The sequence below is a fragment of the Diospyros lotus genome, chromosome 5, assembly GCF_014633365.1.
Source record: "Diospyros lotus cultivar Yz01 chromosome 5, ASM1463336v1, whole genome shotgun sequence".
Taxonomy (NCBI): Eukaryota; Viridiplantae; Streptophyta; class Magnoliopsida; order Ericales; family Ebenaceae; genus Diospyros; species Diospyros lotus.
The window spans coordinates 15,110,042-15,130,747 of NC_068342.1; the positions used below are offsets into that span (position 1 = coordinate 15,110,042).

The 20,706-nt window shown below is 35.3% G+C and overlaps 1 protein-coding gene across 1 annotated transcript; it reads left to right on the plus strand.

Annotated features, from left to right (window-relative positions):
• Window positions 1–741: 741 nt before the first annotated feature.
• LOC127802115 (uncharacterized) lies at window positions 742–5,640 on the plus strand. Its single transcript, XM_052337807.1, is given in 5 exon segments — window positions 742–1,230; window positions 1,366–3,856; window positions 3,859–4,094; window positions 4,245–4,627; window positions 5,000–5,640. Coding segments are annotated over 5 exon segments (4,086 nt in total). The 3' UTR covers window positions 5,487–5,640.
• Window positions 5,641–20,706: the final 15,066 nt, after the last annotated feature.

The following is a 20,706-nucleotide window of genomic DNA, read 5'->3' on the forward strand; positions in this document are numbered from 1 at the left end:
CGCATATTTTGCATCGTGGCTTATGAGCCTATGGGATTTATACTTATAATGTATGCACTTGTATGATTATACATGAACAAAAAAATTAAAATTTATAATTTTATGAGATATGATTTCCGACTTATATAATTGAATATTGATATGAAGTCGTTGTACACTCATCTCGGTGTCATCATGATTTCTCTTTCTTCATACTGCTCCTTTGTACTAGAACTTGCTGAGCCTTGTGGCTCACTTGATCTTCTTATGCCATTCCAGGTAAAGGTAAAGCAGTCATTAAGGGTGACTCCAGTGGGACTACAACCCAAGGGTAGTGGTGTATAGAGGCACTCAACTCGGAGATCCTAGTTGCGTTTTGGTGAGGTAGATTGATGAGATTTTAAATTGTTGTTTTACATTAAAGCCTCATATTCGGTTTGTATGGCCTAAGAGCCTAGATGTATCAACATTGGTTTGTAACGAAAGTTATTGATATTCCGCTGTGTGAAAATAGATAAATGTGTGTGTTTATTATGAGGTATTGTTCTATATCATCCTTGTGATGACCTCCTTTCGAATGTCCTATGCTAGCGGGCACATTCGGGAGTGGGCCTTTACAGTTTTGGTATCAGAGCGATTAGGTATAGGAGTGAGGAGAGTCTCTGTACACTTAGGATTGGTGGGTAGAGTAGATGTGTGTTTAGTAGTCTAGTAAGACTAAGTTAAGATGGAGTACTAAAAGGTCTTTTGGTTGTACAGGAAATGAGTGGACGTCGAGGAAGGCCGCCGACACGCGCCCGAGGCAATCGGGCAATTCTTGCTCCAGGTCCTGATCCCATTCCGGAGCCTGCACCTGTACCTAACCCTACACCACCCCCAGCATCGCCTACTCCTACAGATTCAGTGGCAGAGTTGCGCCAAGAGGTTAGTGAGTTGAGGGGCACGATGGCTTCCATGTTGAGGCATTTCGAGGAATTCATGGCCCATCAAGGCAGGCCAGGACAGGTGCCGCCGGTAGCAGGGAATGAGCCAATCTTACAAGAAAATGTTAGTAGTCAGACGTCGAACCCAGTGCAGCAGGAGGTCGAGCCTCAGGGTATGGATGGTAATGCTGGCAGTCAGTTGGTGAGGAACTTCATGGCACTCAGGCCATCAGAATTCAGAGGGGGAAACGACGTTCTGGTTGCAGAAGAGTGGCTGATGGCAATAGAGAAACATCTGCGGACCATAGGATGCACTGATGCACAGAAGGTACAGCTGGCCACATACCTATTTCGGGGAGTAGCTGAGAGGTGGTGGGAGACGGCCAGACTGCGATTCAGGAACAGGGAGCCATCTTAGGCTGAATTTAGGGAGCTCTTCAACGCCAATTATTTTCCCGCCTAGGTTCGTAGCCAGAAGACATACGAGTTCATCGAGTTGACCCAGGGCAACATGTCAGTGGCTCAGTATGAGGAGGAGTTCACCTCCCTAGCACGCTTTGCCCCCGAGTTAGTAGACACTGATGAGAAGAAAGCGACCAAGTTCTTGAGAGGGTTGCGAGTGGAGATTCGATTTCAGCTGGCAGGTGCGCAGTTCACTGACTATTCTACACTGGTACATCGGGCATACATCATTGAGAGAGAGATGAGTGAGCTGAGAGCAGCCCTGACAGCTACTAGGGGGTCAGGCTCAGCCCAGGGACAGGGCAATGACAGGAAGAGGAAGGGTGCACCAGGGCTTTCGAGAGGCACGCCAGACATCCCCCCATGCAAGACATGTGGAAAGAGGCATCGTGACCCATGCCGCTATGACAGAGGGGTGATATGTTACACTTGTGGTCAGGCGGGGCACGTACAGAGGGACTGCCCTCAGGGGTCAGGTAGAGCAGGCAACCAGGAGGTGACATGTTTTAAATGTGGGCGCAAGGGCCATAAGGCCAACGTTTGTTCAGTGCCACCCCAGCGAGGAGGCCAAAGGCCGGGGTATCAGAGTGATAGATCTGGGCAGAGGCAGTCAGTGCCTAGACTTCAGGGGATGGCACCATCATTGGCACTACCATCAGGACAGAGCACCGCAGATGCTGATAGACCCCACATCCAGGGGGGAGTGTTCGCCTTGACTACAGCTGAAGCAGAGCAAGGGAAAGACACAATGCAAGGTATCTTATCCTTATATGATATTGATGTTTGTGTTTTATTTGATACGGGATCCACACACTCTTTTGTTGCACCTCGGGTGGTATGTCATATTCCAATTTCCAGTACATTGTTACCATATTATTTGATTGTGACTACTCCGGGAGATACAAAAATGGTGGGTAGTGAGGTGTATAGGGATTGTAAAATCATGGTGCACGATAAGGAGTTTTCGAGGAATTTGGTGGTGCTAGACATAAAAGATTTTGATCTCATGGACTGGCTATCCCAACACTATGCTAAGGTTGATTGTCGGCACAAGGTAATTCATTTTGAGTTGCCTCATCAGCCAATTGTTGTGTATAGAGGCATTAAACCAATGAGCTCCACACCTTTGATTTCGGTGATGAAGGCGGAGAAATTAATGCGACATGGTTGCGAGGCATATTTGGCTTTAGTGACGATTGGTAATGAGGACAAGATGGAATTGCCAGATATTTCGGTGGTCTGTGAATTTCCCGATGTATTTCTTGAAGAGTTGCCAGGATTGCCGCCATCGAGGGAGGTTGAGTTCTCTATTGACTTAGTACCAGGTACGCAGCCAGTTTCTAGGGCTCTTTACAGGATGGCTCCAAATGAATTGAAAGAGCTAAAGGTGCAGTTGGAGGAATTGATTGAGAAGGGATTCATCCGCCCGAGTGCCTCATCTTGGGGTGCTCCAGTTTTATTCGTGAGGAAGAAGGATGGATCCATGAGATTATGCATTGACTACCGGCAGTTGAATCAGGTGACGTTGAAGAACAAGTATCCCCTCCCCCGTGTTGATGACTTGTTGGACCAGTTACGTGGAGCATCCGTCTTTTCGAAGATTGACTTGAGGTCTGGATACCATCAGGTGAGGGTCAGAGAAGAAGATGTAAAGAAGACTACTTTTCGCATTAGGTACGGCCATTACGAGTTTGTGGTCATGCCATTTGGGTTGACTAATGCCCCGGCAGTCTTCATGGATTTGATGAACAGGGTGTTTAGAGAGTATTTGGATAGCTTTGTTATAGTGTTCATTGATGACATACTCATCTACTCGTCGAGTTTGGAGGACCATGAGACCCACCTTAGGCTGGCATTGCAGAGGCTGAGGGAGAGGCAGTTGTATGCCAAGTTCAGTAAGTGTGATTTTTGGCAGCGACAGGTTGGCTTCTTGGGACACGTAGTATCTGGTGAGGGTATTTCAGTAGACCCTGAAAAAGTGAAGGCAGTGATTGAGTGGCCACAACCAACTACAGTAACCGGCATCAAGAGCTTTTTGGGGCTAGCAGGTTACTACAGAAGATTCATTGAGGGTTTCTCTAGGCTTTCCTCTCCTATGACAAAGTTGACTCGGAAGGAAGTCAAGTACGAATGGAACGAGGCTTGTGAGCGTAGCTTTGAGGAGTTGAAGAAGAGGCTAACCTCAGCACCGGTATTGGCTATTCCTAGGAGTGGAGAGACATTTTCCATCTTCAGTGATGCGTCACACTCAGGTCTCGGATGTGTATTGATGCAGGATGGACGAGTGAAAGCCTATGCCTCGAGACAATTGAAGAAACATGAGGTGAACTACCCTACCCATGACTTGGAGTTAGCGGCAGTAGTGTTTGCTCTCAAGATTTGGAGGCATTACCTCTATGGAGAGAAGGTGGAGATTTATACTGACCATAAAAGTTTAAAGTACCTTTTCTCCCAGAAGGAGTTGAACATGAGGCAACGTAGGTGGATGGAGCTTTGCAGGACTATGATTGTGAGATCTTGTACCATCCGGGGAAGGCCAACGTGGTGGCCGACGCATTGAGTCGCCGAGGGGCTTATATGGCGGCTATGAAGACCCAGGAATGGATGCTTTTGAGTCAGATGGGGGAGTTATCTATCTCTGGACCCGAAGAGAGACCTACGGGGTATTGTTCGTACCTAAGGGTACAACCTAATGTGATGGAACAGATTAGGGTGCAACAATCACACGATGTGAAGTTGGCCCAGATCTTGGCAGATGTGGGGAAGTTTTCCCCAGTGGGTTTCAGCCAAAGGGGCGATGGGATGCTACTATTCCAAGATCGGATTTGTGTACCAGATGATGCGGAGATCAGGAACGAGATTTTGGCAGAGGCTCATAAGTCCCGCTATACGATTCACCCCGGCACGACGAAGATGTATCAGAATCTACGGAGGCAGTTTTGGTGGGATGGTCTGAAGAGAGATGTGGCAATATATGTATCCCAGTGTGCAGTGTGCCAGCAGGTTAAGGCAGAACATCAAAAACCAGCAGGTCTCCTACGGTCGTTGCCCATTCCAGAGTGGAAGTGGGATAACATATCCATGGACTTCGTGTCAGGGCTACTAAGGACAGCGAAGGGGTGCGATGCTATTTGGGTGATAGTAGACCGTTTGACGAAATCAGACCATTTCCTACCGATTAAGAAGACTTACCGTTTGAACCACCTTGCGAAGTTATATGTGGAGGAAGTGGTGAGATTACATGGAGTTCCCTCTAGTATCGTGTCGGATCGGGACCCTCGATTTACTTCACACTTTTAGGGAGCGTTGCAAGATGCTTTGGGGACGAAGCTAAAGTTTAGTACCGCGTTCCACCCTCAGACAGATGGACAGTCAGAGAGGACCATCCAGACATTAGAGGACATATTGAGGGCATGTGTGTTGGATTTCCAGGGTAGTTGGGATGATCATCTGCCACTAGTAGAATTCGCTTACAACAACAGTCACCACTCTAGTATTGGTATGCCGCCTTATGAGGCACTTTACGGCAGGCCGTGTAGATCACCCATTTGTTGGGAGGAGATTGGAGACAGAGCATTATTGGGGCCAGAGATTGTTGAGCAGACATCAGAAAAGATTCGGATTATCAGGGCTAGAATGAAGGTCGCACAGGACCGTCAAAAGAGCTATGCGGATAAAAGACGTCGAGACTTGGAGTTCTCAGCTAGGGACCACGTATGGCTGAGAGTGATGCCCATAAAGGGCGTACGCAGATTTGGGGTGTCGGGGAAGCTTAGTCCTCGCTATATTGGACCGTTTGAAATCTTGGAACGAGTTGGCCCTTTGGCCTATAGGTTGGCCTTGCCACCACAGTTAGCTGGCGTTCATAATGTCTTCCATGTGTCCATGTTAAGGAAGTACGTGCCAAATCCCCAGCATATCATCGACTATCAGACTATAGAAGTCAAGGAGGATGTCACATACGAGGAGAAACCTGTTAGTATTTTGGAGAGGAAAGAGAAAGTGCTACGAAATCGATCGATTCCATTTGTTAAAATTCAGTGGCAGCGTCACTCTTTAGATGAGGCTACCTGGGAGCGCGAGGAGGAGATGAGGCGTCGTTTCCCCCAGCTATTCGAGTGACCAGACAGGAATTTGGGGACCAAATTCTTTGAAGGGGGGGAGAAATTGTAACGACCCATTATTGGGTCTAGAATTTTAGAATGATGTATTAACTTATTTTAGTTATTATATAAGTTGAGCAAAATTGATTCTTAATGTTGAAATAGATCTATGGGCTTGTATGTATGGGTTTAAATTAAATGGATGGGATAATGAGTTGGGCTTCAATTTATTTAAGGCAAGTGGGCTAAGAGTCGGGCTTGGGCCTTTAAGGAAATAGAAGATGGGCCATTTATTTGGGCTTAAGCCCAATACAAAAAATAAATAAATAAATAAATAAATAAACACCCACCATCTACGCATCATTACTTCCCAACCCCCATTTCTTTTTCTTCTTTCACCTTTTCTTTCACTTATTCTTTATTGTTTTTCACTCCCTATTTTACTTCTCATTTCTTCTTTCACTCCTCCTTTTACTTCTTCTTTTTCCTTTTACTCCTACTTTCTTCTTTCACTTTTTTTTTACACCTTCTTTTTCTTCCTCTTTATCTCCTTTTCTTCTTCTCCCTCCCGACTTCTTCTCTTCTTCTTATTCTATTCTTCTTCTTCTTCTTCCTCATCTGATACGCATTCTTTTTCTCCTCTACTGTTTCTATTCTATTAAATTTCGGTGGCAATTGGAGCTTCTGTGCGGGTGCTTCATCTTGATTTATTCATCCTCAGGCAAGTATCCCTTCTTCTTCTTCTTTTATTTTTCTCCCCTTCCATGTGTAGCATCTCTATTAAAATTTTTCAATCTACATAGTATAAAATTCCTAAATATTGTGAGTCTATTTGATGTCTCAAAAGGGGTTTGATTCACCCCAATATTATTCTGTGAATGGCATTTTTCACCTCCATTATGATGGGAGTTTGTTCACCTTCATTGCTCATTGTAGTGTATTTATTGGTATATCTTATATGTGAATGATGTCTGGATAATTAATGTCTATACTCGAATGTCCCATGAAATTGTGGAAAAATATCAAGTTAATGTGTGAAAAATTCGGATGCTACAGTACCATACAGTACCTATACAGTATCTCGATACAGTACCTATACAGTATCTCAATATAGTACCATACAGTACCTATACAATATCTCAATACAGTACCTATATAGTATCTCAATACAGTACCTATACAGTATCTCGATACAGTACCTATACAGTATCTCAATACAGTATCTCGATACAGTACCATACAGTACCTATATAGTATCTCGATACAATACTATATAGTATCTCGCTATAGTATAATATCGTATTCGTACAGTATACATACAGTATCTTGCTACAGTATCATACCCTATCCGTATAGTACCCCGCTACAGTACCCATCCGAAAATTTTTATTAATATTAATTAAACATTTACTTAATGTATTAGAGCGATTGTATGGTGGAAAAATAACAAATTTTGCCATAACATTCTTCAATGGTATTAAATGTATATTGAGAACGAGAATTTAAATTTTACATTGCTGGTAAATGCATACATGATGCATACATGTACATGATGCTCATATATATATGTTCTTAGCGCACTTATTATTTTGCGCGGAAATAAAGGGTACCCTAGGAGCGCCTGACGCGGGACGAGGTGGCCATAGCCCGGCAGGTTGTGCTCGATACGTTATGTGTTGATTTACTGATATGATGATTAACGCATATTTTGCATCGTGGCTTATGAGCCTATGGGATTTATACTTATGATGTATGCACTTGTATGATTATACATGAACAAAAAAATTGAAATTTATAATTTTATGAGATATGATTTCCGACTTATATAATTGAATATTGATATGAAGTCGTTGTACACTCATCTCGGTGTCATCATGATTTCTCTTTCTTCATACTGCTCCTTTGTACTAGAACTTGCTGAGCCTTGTGGCTCACTTGATCTTCTTATGCCATTCCGGGTAAAGGTAAAGCAGTCATTAAGGGCGAGTCCAGTGGGACTACAACCCAAGGGTAGTGGTGTATAGAGGCACTCAACTCGGAGATCCTAGTTGCGTTTTGGTGATGTAGATTGATGAGATTTTAAATTGTTGTTTTACATTAAAGCCTCATATTCGGTTTGTATGGCCTAAAAGCCTAGATGTATCAACATTGGTTTGTAACGAAAGTTATTGATATTCCGCTGCGTGAGAATAGATAAATATGGGTGTTTATTATGAGGTATTGTTCTATATCATCCTTGTGATGACCTCCTTTCGAATGTCCTATGCTAGCGGGCACATTCGGGAGTGGGCCCTTACAGGTATTTTATCTTTAAAGAGAAATTTTATATTATAAGTTGGAATAATTTTTGAATAAATTCCTCTCACATTTCTTGCGATTTAAGCTATTTGTGCAAAGATCTCATGTGTTTTATAAATAGTAATAAAGGTCTCTGAGATTTACTCTTTTTGCTCACACACCCTTCACGGGTTAATTACACTAATAATAACTCAACTTTGTATTCTATTACTGTTTGGTCAATGAACTTTGAAATGTTACCTGTTAGTCACTGATATTTCAAAACGGTTACTGTTTAGTCACTGAACTTTGAAATGTTACCTATTAGTTACTGATATTTTAAAATTATTACTACTTAGTCACTGAACTTTAAAATGATACCTATTAGTCACTAATATTTCAAAACTGTTACACTGAACTTTAAAATATTACCTGCTAGTCATTAATATTTCAAAATCGTTTTTCACCCGTCACTCGATAGTAATTGAACTTTAAGTTCACGAGTGACGAATGAGAAACAGTTTTGAAATATTAGTGACTAACAGGTAATATTTTAAAGTTCAATGTAACAGTTTTGAAATATCAGTGACTAATAGGTAACATTTTAAAGTTCAGTAACTAAGCAGTAACAGTTTTGAAATATCAGTGACTAACAGGTAACATTTCAAAGTTCAGTGATTAAGCAGTAACCGTTTTGAAATATCAGTGACTAACAGGTAACATTTCAAAGTTTAATGACCAAATAGTAATATAATGCAAAGTTGGGTTATTATTGGTGTAATTAACCCCACCCTTCACTCACTAAGCTTGTTAGTCAAGCCTTGCCTTAATTAAATCAAATAAATTAAGATTTACGGTTGTTGGTCCCTTAGGGTATGATCACTCAAGACGGAGGTGAATTGAGTGATTAAAATTTTTCTCAATTTTAATAAATATTCTTGATTAATAATTTTTTTTAAAAATATATATTTGATAAATATAATAAATTATATTTAAGATTAATAATAAATTTAAACCACAGATATAACGAAAATAAATACAATAAGGCACAACACAATTTATAGTGGTTCGATGTCTTCACACATACGTAGTCCACTCTCCCAAAGTCTAACCACCCTTAGGGTTCCACTAAAATAATTTCACCAAGATTTTCACACTATCTCACCTTGAAAACTAGATACATACCTAGATTACAACGGGTTCTAGGCAACTACTACACTAAAGTTTTCTTCCTATCTTATCTTGGAAACTAGATTCACCTAGATTTTAATGGTTCTAAGAAACCTATATAATCTATAATAGTAATTTAAATGTTATAAATAATTTGTCCACACTTAGACACAAATACGCAATTAAGAACAAATTATACAAGGTAATAATATTTAAATAAATAAATAAATTTGTAACATCAAATAGAGAAGTTCAGATTTGTTGTAGAAGACTTGAAGAATTTTTCTTCTCTTGCCTTGTGGCTCTTCGGTAGATGTGCAATAATATTTCAAGAGCCTTGGATGCTTTGTTTGAAAGCATTTGAAAGCTTTCAGGTGCTTTGGATATGCAATGGAAGTACTTGGATACTCAAAAAAAAGAGTTTGGGGTATTTATAAATATTTTAGCCATTAAAGAAATGGTTAATATGAAGTTTGAAATTCAAAAAATGTTTAGACTTTCTCAAACAATAAGAAAATATGTCTCACCTTTAATTCAAAATAAATTTATTTTTTATATAATAAATCAAGATTTAAAAATTTAAATATAACCTTTTGAGACATAAATGATTAAAACAAGAAAATATATTTAAAAATAATCTCCTTTAATTCAAAATAAATTTACTTTTTGTATGAATAAGATAAAACATATCTAAAAATAATTCTCTTTTAATTCAAATATAAGCTTTTAAGACATAAATGATTAAAATAAGAAAACATGTCTAAAAGTCTTTTAATTTAAAATAAATTTACTTTTTGTATGAGTAAGAGAAAACATGTCTAAAAACAATTCTCTTTTAATTCAAAATTTAAAAATTCAAATATAAGGTTTTGAGACATAAATGATTAAAATAAGAAAACATGTCTAAAAGCAATTCTCTTTTAAATCAGAATAAATTTACTTTTTGCACGAGTAAGAAAAAATATTTATATCATAAAAATATTTTTGTTAATCATCAAAACTTAATTAATATGAACAAGTTGACTCAACAACAACTAATGTTATTTATAATACAAATTATTAAGAGTCAGGGCCGAGTAAGCGAAATTTTTTATGGGACCCTCTACGACTATATTTAAAAATAAAATTAAAAAAAATAAAATTTTGTTATTATATAAAATTCACAATATTTCACTTTAAATTTCCTCTTTTAGCATTTTTAGATAAAAAATTAACAATTAAACTATTACGATTAATTTGTTCCAACATATATTTTTCAATAGACACCATTCTCAATCTATTAGTGTAGATTCACTAATAACATAGTGATCACAAATATTGAAATATATACACAAAATTAATTGATAATTTAAGGGCTAATAAAAAAAATAAAAGATATACCTAATAAGTCACACAATGGGATAATGATGACAAAAATGGAATCGCTGAAGAGAAAGCATAGTTGTAAAATCGATTGAATTGAGGACCTACGCCTGCGCAGATTGATGGCAGATGCCAATGACAATGGATGGATAAGAAATTGAGAATGAGAGGAATTGAGAAAGACGATGGAATCGCAGAGGCGCATAAAAATAATTGTGATATAATCATACAAGGGGGAGATTGAGATTAATTAAAAAATACATGGAATAGTTGTAAGGGGATGTGTGCCATTGCCATACACATGGGAATGAGATTGATTGTTGATAAAGGAATGTGAGAAATTGAGATTAATTAAAAATTTGTAGTGATGCGCATGCGATTAATTATTGATAAAAGGAATGTGGGAGATTGAGATTAATTAAAAAATTTTAATGGCTTGAAATGGATATGCCCCTAACGTCTCTTCAATTTTTAAATTTACTATTTTTAATTAATTTAAAATCTAAAAATTAAAATGGGCATAGCCTCCTAAGTGGCTTGAAATGGGCATGGGTTCTAAGCGACTACCTAGGTCCAGGACCGACCCTATTAAGAGTAATTGTATATTTCACAGATATTTAATGAATTAAAAATGAAGTATGTCAATGACCCACAATAACACAAATGAGCATCAATATTATCACTCATAAATTAGAGAGGTGTTGTGGAATTTATGTTTTCGTTCTATACCAAAACAATGAAAGGGTAAATTACACATAACACTTTTAAGGTTTAGTAAAAAAAATATCTAATACTTTGTGTTTTCAAAAATAATATGGATATCTTTTACCATTAAGTCATCATGAAAATTATTCATTTTACCTACTTTGGATCTCTTTCCTTTTTTCTTGCGCTAATGATTTGACAACGCCTGATACTTGATGGTTTGTTGTCGTTAAACTAATCATATTTCTATTTACTTTATTTATCTTTTTCTCTCTCTCCACTATTTTTTCTCACCTCTTAATTACTTTTTTTTTTCTTGTGACATTATTGAATGGGTTTATGAAGAAACCCATCTCAATGATTGGTGGATTGTTGATATTCCACAATAGTAAGAGCTAAAAAGATACTAAGAGAGGCTAGGATGTTTGCTAAAGGTTATAAGAGAAAACGTTTTAGTGGTAAATCTTTATTTCTCTCTTCTAAGTTTGATCAAGATGTAAAAGTAGTTCTCATGGGCGTAGCACAGTTGGTTATTAAGTAGCAGATTGCAACCAATGATGCAGGTTCGAGTCATGGAAGCTACAGTGTGAGAGTTTCACCCTCTTGTAGGGATGGCTCCTTGTGGACACCATGCATTATGCCTCCTATCTGGTGCATTGTAGTGTACCGTGATTAACCCTTCTCACATGCGTGGGGCAATGTGTGGGGGGCTCTTAAGGTGAGGAATTTCACTTTTTGCACTTAAGATGTAAAATGAATCCAAATTAAGTTTCTTTACCTAGATCGAGAAGATATTTTATCTAGATTGATCCCATGGTGACAACTCGCTCTCAATAATGGTTGATGGCACCACTAGTAATTTTTGTATTGTTTCTATTTTTTTTTATTATTACAAATGAGAAAGTGGACATGGGGAAAAAAATGAAGAAGGTTATTTTTGGGATTTTGAAAAAAATTAATTATTTTTTTCTACATAAGGAAATTGACCCATTGTTATAAAAATCAAGACAAAAGGTTATTATCTTTAAAAGTAGGGTAAATTTCACATATCATTCTAAGTTGCATTGACATGTCTATGTTTTTGAAAATCATGCTAATCTTCCTTGAGGTTTGTTATAATGCATTACATACTCTCTATTATTAATTACTAATGATAGTTAATTTTATTAAAAATCTCAATAATTAATATAATAAAAAATTAAAAACTACTAAAGGTGGTTGACAATTGATGTTTGCCAGTACCATTGGATCTAGGTTTTGTTCACGGAACCTATATTTCTTCTAGGTCCTAATTCCATGAACTAGAGGAAATGTAGGTTTCATTCAAACAGACCTTAAATCTCCAGTATCTGACAATGATCTTATTGATCAGAGAGAGAGAGAGAGAGATAACCTTCATTCCAAGCATTCATCGACAAATGATCGTTGTCTCTATTGTTTTTAAATCTAGATTTCTAGATTTGCTAGTGATTATTCTTTTTTATATTTGTTGTGTGTATAAAAGGATAAACATAATCGCCAGTCGTGCAATAATCAACTATCAATAGAGGTGACCATTCTACTCTATACCCATTATTGTGTGATAATTGATAGAGAGCCATTTTGTTCACCCCCTTTAACGGGGTGATCATCACCCTCATTGTTTTTGTGAGGGTGAAAAATAACGGAACGATATGGGGATAATAACGGAATAAAATTGTCGTTTCGTTATTTTTCACCCTAACAAAAGAAAGATAAAAAAGGTAGAAAGAAAAGAAAAAGAGAGATAAAATATCTTTAAATATTTAAAAAAAGAATAGTCATTTTACTTACCCTATTAATAAGAAAAATAGATATATTTTATTTTAAAAAATACAAAGGTAATGGATGCAATTTAGTCATGGAGATCACGTAAGAACGATAATCTCAAGAATATCATGTGAAATTTATTTTTAAAAATATTAAGTTGGGGTGAAGAAGAAAAATCAAACCACTCATACAAACCAAACCAAACTGTTATAAACAGTTAAATTGCAATTTTACAAAATTAATTGTCAACTATTGTTTGACAATTTTAAAAGTTAACTCAAAACTAATTCTAATAATTGACAATTTTAAAAATTACTCAAAACTATTTAATTTGAATTTTATGTTTCGTTAAACTATGAAACCAAATGACTACCTAATAAATCAAAGTCTTTTATGATTTGAATTTTCTATTTGGGTAGAAAGCTATTAATTTTGATTGATTTTCAAGTAAAATAATGGAGTCACAAAAATAAGATTATATATGTGAATTTTAATAAATACTAATTATTATCGATAAATTTTAATATTTTAAAAATTAAAATGTCCTTGCACATTAGTTCACATCTTACATATTATTGAATGAATTTTTAATTATTTTCCATTATATATCGTAAAATTGTAGGTCGAATAATTTCATGCACAAAATAGTTTAATTATAATTTAAAAAAGAATCAAATCATTATTAAGAATTTAATTTAAAAACACATTTCAAATTATCATGAAATGTGTTTGAAACCAACCAACCATAATTTCAATGATTTTTTGCATAATATTACCGTGAAATTTTTTAGAAAAGTTTTTAAATTCTTGATATTCATGATTCCTGATAATGCTCTTAAAAATTTTTAATTTCCAAAATTTATGCAATTATATATTTGGTTATGTTTAAATATTTCTAGGAATATTGAGTATTTTTTTTCTGAGAATCTTATATTTTTATATTTGGTTTAAATGTAATATTTTTTAGAATTCATATTCTTTTTTCAAAATTACCCTTATTAGATTTTTTGTTTAAAAATGATAAATTTCTTCTATTATATAAAATATTGAGACCCATATCTTTAGAAAGTAAAAAAAAATATCTTTTTACACATTATGTATATATATGCATGTGTATATATACATAATATATATTTGTATGAATATTTATTTTAATATATATAATATTTTATAATAAATAATATAAATATATTATAATATATATAATATGTTTGTATGAAATCATAAAAAGATAAGGGGTATTTTTGTAACATCCCAGTATTTTGAGGAGAAAATGAATTCTTGTATTTCTATGATTAATTAGAAATTTGTGTTTTTGAAGAATTTATTGAAAGATATTAAATTTATCGTATCTTTGATTGAGGTAGGGATAGGAAGTTGTGAAACTTTTAAGGTTTAAATGATCATTTTAAGATATATAAAATATTATAATAATTGATGTATAATGAATAATATATATATAATAAAGTAAAAGAAGTGAAGATAATTCTGAAATAAAGTGGTCCTTATTATGATACGTTATATTAATAGTAATTTAATAAATATGTTGTGTGTTATATATATAAGCAAGGAAATGGGAGAGGCTCCCACGTGCTACCATCTCAAACATTTTATATATATATATAAATAAATATGTTGGTGTGTGTGGGTTCATGGCATGTAAAGGTCAGTAATAGTGGTCAAAAATTAAGCAAAAGAGGCAATGGAAAGTGAGATTGGCAGGCCTAATCATGCGCATAGGAAATCTCAATTGGAGACTTGATCTCTAAAATTATAATGACAATGATATCCATGTGGGTATGTTAATATATATTATAAATTTTTAGCTGCCTTTGTTCCATCTCTTTTCTTCCTTCTTCTGTTTTGCCTATCTGATTATTCATCAGATTTATTTCTCATATCTTAATAGTTTATAAGTTCACTACGAACACAAATGAGAAAATATTAAGGTAAGTTCTTAATCCCTTACAAGTTCTTATATCTCTTTTACTTTGAGGCAAGTGTTTACACTCTTTTTATCTAAATTTTTAGATACAAATTCATACTCTCTTCATTTTGTATTTTTCTTTAGTTCTTAAACCTCTTTTCTATTTTAGAAAATTTCTTTCTTTCTTTTTGAATAAATTTAATATTATAATTCTTGCATGTCTATCATATTTAATCTTGAAAGTAGGTGTTGTTGTCAAAATACAACAATTAAAATTTGTGAGATGGAGTCTACTCGAGCTCGGTGTCGGGTGAAGTTGGGTTGCCGTAAGAGATGTCGCCTCAAAGGAGGTTGCCGTTAGGATGCTCGCCGCAAGGATTCGCCAGTAGCTCCTGCCACTAGCTTTCGCCACTAGTTTTCGCCACAAGCTCTTGCCTCAAGCTCTTACCACTAGGTCTCGCCGTGAGATCTTGCCTCAAGCTCTTGTCACTAGGTCTCGCCGCGAGATCTTGCCTCAAGCTCTTGCCACTAGCTCTCACTGCGGGGTCTTGCCTCAAGCTCTCGTCACTAGCCTTCACCACAAGTTCTTGCCTCAAGCCCTCGCCACTAGCCTTCGCCACAAGCTCTTGTCATTAGGTCTCGCCGCAAGGATTTGCCACTAGGTCTCGTCGCAAGGATTTAGCCCTGTTGCTTCTCAAAAAATGGATTAGAAGGCCAGCGAGAATCTTCCCCGCGAAAACCCTCCGATACCAAAATCAATCTCGAATCCCAATGACTATTCACGAAAATAGTAAAAGTGTATTCAAAGTGTCAAGTTTTACCGAAGTTGGAAGTCCTCCTTAATGTCCTGTAACTGGGTATTTATAGGGCGCGATTTTCAAGGGTGGCTGGTGTCGACAAACGATGCTTGCCGAGTGGGACTCTTGGCTTTTTTGGAAGACGCACACTGCCGCAAGCCTTTGGGCATGCCATAGGGTTGGGTTGGCCGCAAGGCCCTCTAAGCAGGTGCGCATGGCTTTGGCTTGCCGCAAGCTTGGGTGCTTGCGGCAATGTGTCGCGTGCCTATGCAGTTGGGCTCGCGGCACACTTGGATTGTGCTGCGAGCCCATGCGGCCAGTTGGGGAAGCTTGCGGCAGTGTGCTGTGAGCTTGCGGCACACTGCCGCGAGCTCATGCGACCAATTGAGGGGGCTTGCAGCACACTACCGCAAGCTTGGGCGAAAAACTTAATTTCTTTCTCCCATTTCTTTGGCACAATAGTAGAGTTTCGATTCATCCTATATTTTTAAAAGGTGGTGTCCTTTATCATAGTAAGCTCTATATTTTTTCTTAGTGATCCAAGCTTCTCTATCTATTTGATCCATGATTAAATATATTTATGTCATGATATTCTGTTCAAATAATATGGGTGATTTTATAATATAGGTTAGGTTGATTATTTACTTCATTAATACTATTGGTGGTACTAACATTTCAATAGTCTTTAAATTTCCCTCTTATTGTTATAAAAATTATATACACGAATAAAATTACTTTTATAACCAGTACAGTTAGTATATTATATGTTATTAGAAAAAGAAAGAATTATAAATCATCGGGTATAACAAAATAAAAATAAAAATGAAAACATGCTTATATATCTATATATATACGTACATGATATTGTATGGTATAAGAATAAAATAAAATAAAGTAAAATAGTGATGAGACAGCTTGCATAATCATGCGAGCTACAAACAGGAAATTGAAATGAGAGATAATCTCCCATGTGATACCCAGGATATGTAAGGGCTCACTTTCAAATATTTTCGTTAGTATAGGATATTCGAAAGGAGATTATCACAGAAATGATATAGAATAAATCATAATAAAACAAACAACTCAATTTATCACTAGCAGCGGAAACTAATTTAAGGTTCAGTTACACTTCTAATATCTCATAAGTTTAGGGCTCGAAGGCCATACAAAATAATTAAGAGACTCTAATGTTAACTAACAAAATAAAAATCATTTCATCTCAAGTCTCACTAAAATGCTAAATAGGATCTTCAAGTTAAGATGTGTTTCCGTACACCACTATCTCTATGGCCTTAGTCTCACTGGACTCGCCCCCCAACAACCTTCCCTTTACCTAGAATGGCAAGGAAGATTAAGTGGGCCACAAGACTCAGCAAGTTCGAGAGCAATGAATAGCAAACAAGAATCAAGAATATGGTAACACCAAAAAGAGTAATCAAGAACTCAACAGTTTTATACAATATTCATAATTTATGACTTTATCAATTTCAATTAAATGTATTATGTCACCATATATTACTATGCAAATGTGCATATAAAATTTAGTATTAGAATCAAATTTCATAGGCTCGCAAGCCATCAAACAACATATGCTAAAGTGCATTAATGTAAATAAAAATTCACAAATAATATGGAGCTAACATGTTGGGCTATGGCCACCTCGTCCCGCGCCAGGTGCTCTAGGGTACATTTCCCTTCGCCCAAAATTTAATAACAATAGTATATATATCATATTGTAACATGCCATTTATGAAATCATGCAATGTTACCCACCTTGATGTCATGCTCTCAAATGCATAAAAAAGTATCCACATGGTTTAATACCACGTATTGATGACAAGTACACCTCCACAAAAAGTCTTAAATTTATGATTTAAGTTCCCATGCAATTAAAAGAACCACATCAAGTACATTGACTCTATTAATCTTTACACACAGTGACATTTAATTTACTGGTCACATTATAATGACTATTTAAAAAAAATACAAGGAAAATTTTGATATGAATTCTCATAAATTTGGGCATATTCAGAAATTATTTAATCGATAATTAAATTATGCTCGTGGCAATATAAGATGGGTGCGTGGGTGTTAAACATGTGTATACATATATATATTATTTGGGTGCTTTTAAACGGGTGCGTGGGTGTTAAACATGTGTATACATATATATATTATTTGGGTGCTTTTAAACTTACAAAGAGTATTAAACATATATATATATATATATACATATATATATTTTAAGTGCCTTACACTTACTTTTAACTTACAGAGAGTATTAAATATATATAACATATATATATATTATTTAGGTGTCTTATGTTTACAGTGAGTGTGCAGGGAGGGATTTAAATAAAACAGAAAGAGAGATAAAGAGAGACTGCACTGACGCGCATATATGAACATATGAATGAGTATATAAACGATGGGTTGGTTGGAACAGAAATAGGGCATTCAAAGATAGTTAATCGATTATGTATATGTGTATAGATGTATATGTGGGTCACTCGATTGGGATAACAGTGGAGCTGATTAGGTATGTATATGTATACAAATATATATGTGGGTCACTCGACTGGGCCATCAATGGAGGCTATTCGTATATGTATATATATAGATAGAGATACAAGTGGGTCACTTGGCTGGACAACAATGGCTATTTATATATGTATATATGAATATATATATATATATACACACAAAGGCCATTTGATCACACAATGAGGAAAAATCTGATCGAAACAGGGGAAGCTTCCTAAAAAATGGCAGCGATTAAGAGCCTACAATGGCCTCTCTGGTCACATATACAATATATATATATACATGCGTGTGTGTGTATAAATGGGTTTGCTTGACTGGAATAGAGCATGGCTGTAAGCGTGTATTTATATATATACAAGTGGTGATTCATATGAGGGTATATATCTATACAGCTATCTACTAAACCAAGGGTAGCCATTCGTAGAAAATAAGAAGTAAATGATGCTATAGCAAGAGGAAAAAGTTAATCAGGAGGCAGGGGTATGGATATATACATATGTGTGTGTATACATTTACAGAGGCGATGAACAGTCACCCAAGAAGAGCTGAAATACACAAAAATTTCATAACGTGAATGAGAAGGCAAAAGAAACTTGCCTGAGGTTGGATGAGTCTTCTCCTTATTGAGCTTCAACAGTAGAGAGAGAGATATGCAGAGAGTACCATAAGAAGGAGGAAGATGAAGCATAAGAAGGCGCTGGGGAGTGAGGAAAGAAATGAAATAGTGAAGAAAAGAAGGGGCAATATGCACTTAATTTAGAAAATCTCTGTACACAAAAAGGTTGTACAAATTGCACGTCAATTCTAAAATTTTACCAACATGCCCCTCTTCTCATATAATAGAGAAAAATATTTAGGAGCTTTATTGACAAATGCTAACTTAATTAATTAATTAATTATTATTATTATTATTATTATTATTATTATATTTTGTTTTATTTTTATTACACCACCAATTTCATTATTTTTGAATTATTTATCACCATGGGCCTAAGCCCAAGCCACATATACTTCATATATATATATATCAAGCCCACTAGGCTTAATTTCCAACCTTGGTCAAACCCATGACCTCATTAACTAGTTAATTGCGGCCCATTACATTATTTCTAAATTCTAAAAATTAAACCCACACACTTATCTTCTGACCACATAAACTATAAATAAAATTGTTTAACCTAAAATTATTTCTACGCCCTCAAAGAAGTTTCATTAAATACTAAAATACTTAGACCCACATCTAGAATGCCCGTGAGCTAAAATTAAATATTAAAAACACTTAGACTCAATTTAGGGTCATTACAAGATAATAATAATAATAATAATAATAATAATAATAATAATAATAATAATAATAATAATAATATGAATAATGCTATTGGTACACCTTTATGTACACTTTGCGCTACACAAAGGTGTACCAATGACAAAAATATCCCTCATGAGGCGCATAGAAGCGAGAGATATTTTGGTCATAATACCCTTTTGTGTAGCTCAAGATGACAAGGTGGAACTCTAACTAATGTATTTTTAAGTGATTATATTTTTATTTCTTTCTTTTTCTTTTATTCTGTTTAATTAGTTCAAGCATATGATATATATATATATATATGATATATTCATAAATCTTATTGGTTATTAATATGTATATTAATTGATTTTACGTTATGGTTAATTATGATTGGGACTATACGTTATAAATGTATATTCACGAACATGATGAGATGCATAATATATGATCATGTATGAGCATATGATTATCTTGTATTATCTTGTATGAATTTTTATTCTTCGAAACTGTTTAAGTGAATATGATGATGGTTATTGTACCATAAGCTCGGTAGACGAAAGTTTGACGCGAGGGAGATCTGGCTCGTATTGGACAGCTATTATGCCGAAAGTTAGGTAAACGTAAGTCTTATTGGAGGAAGGACTTGGGTCCATAATTTAATGTTTAATATTTATTTTTGCAAATATATGACTATAGGTCAGGTACATATTTTAGGTCTTAGTGCTAGTATGACTTATGGGCCCAAAGGCTATATGTGTGCATTTATGGATGTTTATATTTTTATATGATTTGGTGAAGTATAACGTGAGTGTGTTTAATGTAAATAAGTAAATCTATTGCTTGTTTCGATTCCCATTGATTTGCGTCCAATTTACAATTATACTTGCTTAACCTTTCGACTCATATTTGCTTTCATATCATTCAAGGTAAAAGGAAAACAAATGTCGAGGGTGAGTCTAGTGGAGTTTGATCCTCTTTGGATAAATTTGTGAACGGAGCAATCCCGACTAAAAAAGTCTTTGGGAGTATTCCGTGTGTAAGGGTAAAATTATTGTATTTTATTATGTTGAACTTTATTAAACTTTTTTAGGAATTATGATTGAATAAGCCCTTAATAATTGTATTAGATGAATTTATGTTTATAATATTTAATTTTTTTTATGATGTAAAAAAAAAAATTGAGTCATTACGGTTTTAATTTTTTTCTTTATTAAAAATATTTCCAAAGTCTATAAAAAATTTGGATTCCTAATCCCCTTTATAAAAATCTTTTTGTGGAAAGTTACTTTAAAATTATTCTCAAAAATTTTATTTTTCAGATTTTTTTTATAAAAGAATTATATTAAATATGAAAATATAAATTTTAAACCTATCATAG